Source organism: Trypanosoma grayi (genome assembly GCF_000691245.1).
Source record: "Trypanosoma grayi strain ANR4 Tgr_1748_V1, whole genome shotgun sequence".
Classification (NCBI taxonomy): Eukaryota; Euglenozoa; class Kinetoplastea; order Trypanosomatida; family Trypanosomatidae; genus Trypanosoma; species Trypanosoma grayi.
Window position 1 is genome coordinate 1 of NW_008827366.1, and position 2,241 is coordinate 2,241.

General features: G+C 51.7%; 2 protein-coding genes across 2 annotated transcripts; both read right to left on the reverse strand.

Annotated features, from left to right (window-relative positions):
- Nucleotides 1-169: 169 nt before the first annotated feature.
- Nucleotides 170-499, reverse strand: DQ04_17481000 (hypothetical protein; the record flags this gene model as incomplete). The annotated part of the gene is made up of 1 exon (XM_009317596.1): nucleotides 170-499. One exon carries the CDS (start codon nucleotides 497-499, stop codon nucleotides 170-172), a length of 330 nt encoding a protein of 109 aa, XP_009315871.1.
- Nucleotides 500-659: 160 nt separating this feature from the next.
- Nucleotides 660-1,610, reverse strand: DQ04_17481010 (aldo/keto reductase; the record flags this gene model as incomplete). The annotated part of the gene is made up of 1 exon (XM_009317597.1): nucleotides 660-1,610. One exon carries the CDS (start codon nucleotides 1,608-1,610, stop codon nucleotides 660-662), a length of 951 nt encoding a protein of 316 aa, XP_009315872.1.
- Between the last annotated feature and the right edge of the window lie 631 nt (nucleotides 1,611-2,241).

Consider the following 2,241-nt stretch of genomic DNA (forward strand, 5'->3'; position numbering starts at 1 on the left):
GGAAGCACAAGAGGTGCAAAACAGCCTGGATTTAGATGGTGGCAACGAACAAACCACATGTGCCCAACACAGTCCACACAATATACACATCAGTCTGACATCGTGTACACCATAGAGAGGTACACGGGTTGAGTTACTTTTGGGCTTCGATAGAGCCACTGGACTTTTGTCACCTATTCGCTGATTCGATAATATGCTTCTGTCCGCTTCTCTCACTGTTTGTCTCTGTTTCGCCGTAGGCATTCATCACGGGCCTTCCAACGTTGTGTATGAATGTGAGGGCACACAACGCCACACCAGTCAAGGTGAAAATACCGCCACCCAATGAGCCACTAAAAGGGCGGGTGGCATTGCGGTCACACTCCAAAACCAGGTTGGCCAAACGCTCTCTCATGGACTTCAGCAGTGGCCGTGGCTTTAATTCTGATGAATGTTGTTGCCGACCTTGAAACGCAGTGGAGGATTCCATGCCACGAAGGCGCACGCAGCTACGAAGCATTATCTTTCAGAGAAACACCGCCCGAGATCCTGTACTATATCTCTTTAAACAAATAATATTCACAAGAAAACAGCAACAGCAAAACATGCCAAAGAACGGGACACAAGTGTCATTAACGCAGTGTCTTTCATCCTCATGTTAACAGCAGTTTGTAGCCGATTTACTCCACGCGATTACTGTGCCAACAAAAATGAAGGTCCTCTGCCACTTGCAAGGTCTTATGAAGGCATCGGATCTGCTCAATCTGTTTGTCACTAAGGGTTCCATTACGAAAGAACGCATTTGCTGCCATCCAATTCTGCTTCAGATGCTCTTCTGAGCGACTGCGCACCAAAACGCAAAAACCCTGGCTCAGACCCCACATGAGCAACACATTGGGTACAGTGTACCCAGGGAAGAAGTCCCGAACGATGGCACATAGTGTAGGGTGTTCAAGAAGCCGCACGTCTCCTTGCGCCAACGGGGAATATTGCTGTAGAATAACGCCATGTTGCCGGCAGTAATTGCTCACAACTTGCTGCACACACATCGGGTGCAGCTCAATCTGGTTGATTGTCGGCCGGCTCTGGTTGGTCGCTGCAAACAAAGTATCTACCTCCGCATCCTCAACCAACGTAGTAAAATGTTGCGGCTGGAAGTTAGAGACTCCCAAATGTCGCACAAGTCCTTCACGCTGCAGCGACGTCATCACCTTCCAACAGCGACGTCGCGCCGCTCTGTTCTCCTCTCCTTCCTCTGGCTTGTGCCCACCGCACCCAGGCCAGTGAATCAGCACGCAGTCAGCATACGTGATGCCAAGCTTTTGCACGCTCTGTCGTATACCATCCTCCACCCGCTCCTCCGAAACCATCGCCTTTGGCGCGATCTTCACGACGACAAACAACTCCTCCCGCGGCACTCCACTATCCTTTATACCGGCGCCAACCAATTCCTCGTTGCGATAACTGGCCGCCGTATCCACTAGCCGAAAACCCAAACGAAGCGCACATGCAACAGCACTGCGACACTCTTCACCACGCAACTCATAGGTACCTATACCAATATGTGGAATACGCACGCCACCAAATGTCTCAAGATGCGGAATGAGCCTATCCTCATCCACACCTTGCATTGCTTCCCTCCTTCACAAACCCTTACAACCAGAGCCATGGGACGTGAGAACTGCGCGAAGTCTTTCTGCCGGAAGCAGAAACGACAACCCACAACAATCTACTTCCGTGCAAGGAAGTATAACTCACTCTCTACACGCAAACTTGCAGCACACACAGACACACACACACACACACTGGTCAATTAACGTGCAGTGCCGCAAAGAGGGCGGGGAATGGACTTCTTTTCTCGAGGCATGTGCTGCTAAACATACCAGCAGCACTGTCCTCTGCAAACAAAGAGGGGGAACACACGCAAGCACAAAAAAAAAAGACAAAAAAGCTTTTAAACAGCCACAGCAAAGCCGCACGAGGAGCCACACGAGAAGATCACACAACGACACATATGTATGCTCCCTTTACCTCGGCGAGCAGATACGGGCGGCCGGCACTGGCAAATCAGCCCCCTACCCACGCGCGTTTTTAGCAGCTGAGTCGACGCGCGCACGCAAGAAAGTCGTACGCCCATTCCACAAGCGACGAGGGCGCCAAAAACAACTGAAAGCAATCTTCCTCCACGCGTGCCCCGTCCCACCCGCCAAACACAACAACCCTCCCCTTGGACGACTGCACAGCCGCGTGCGAGCGGCGACC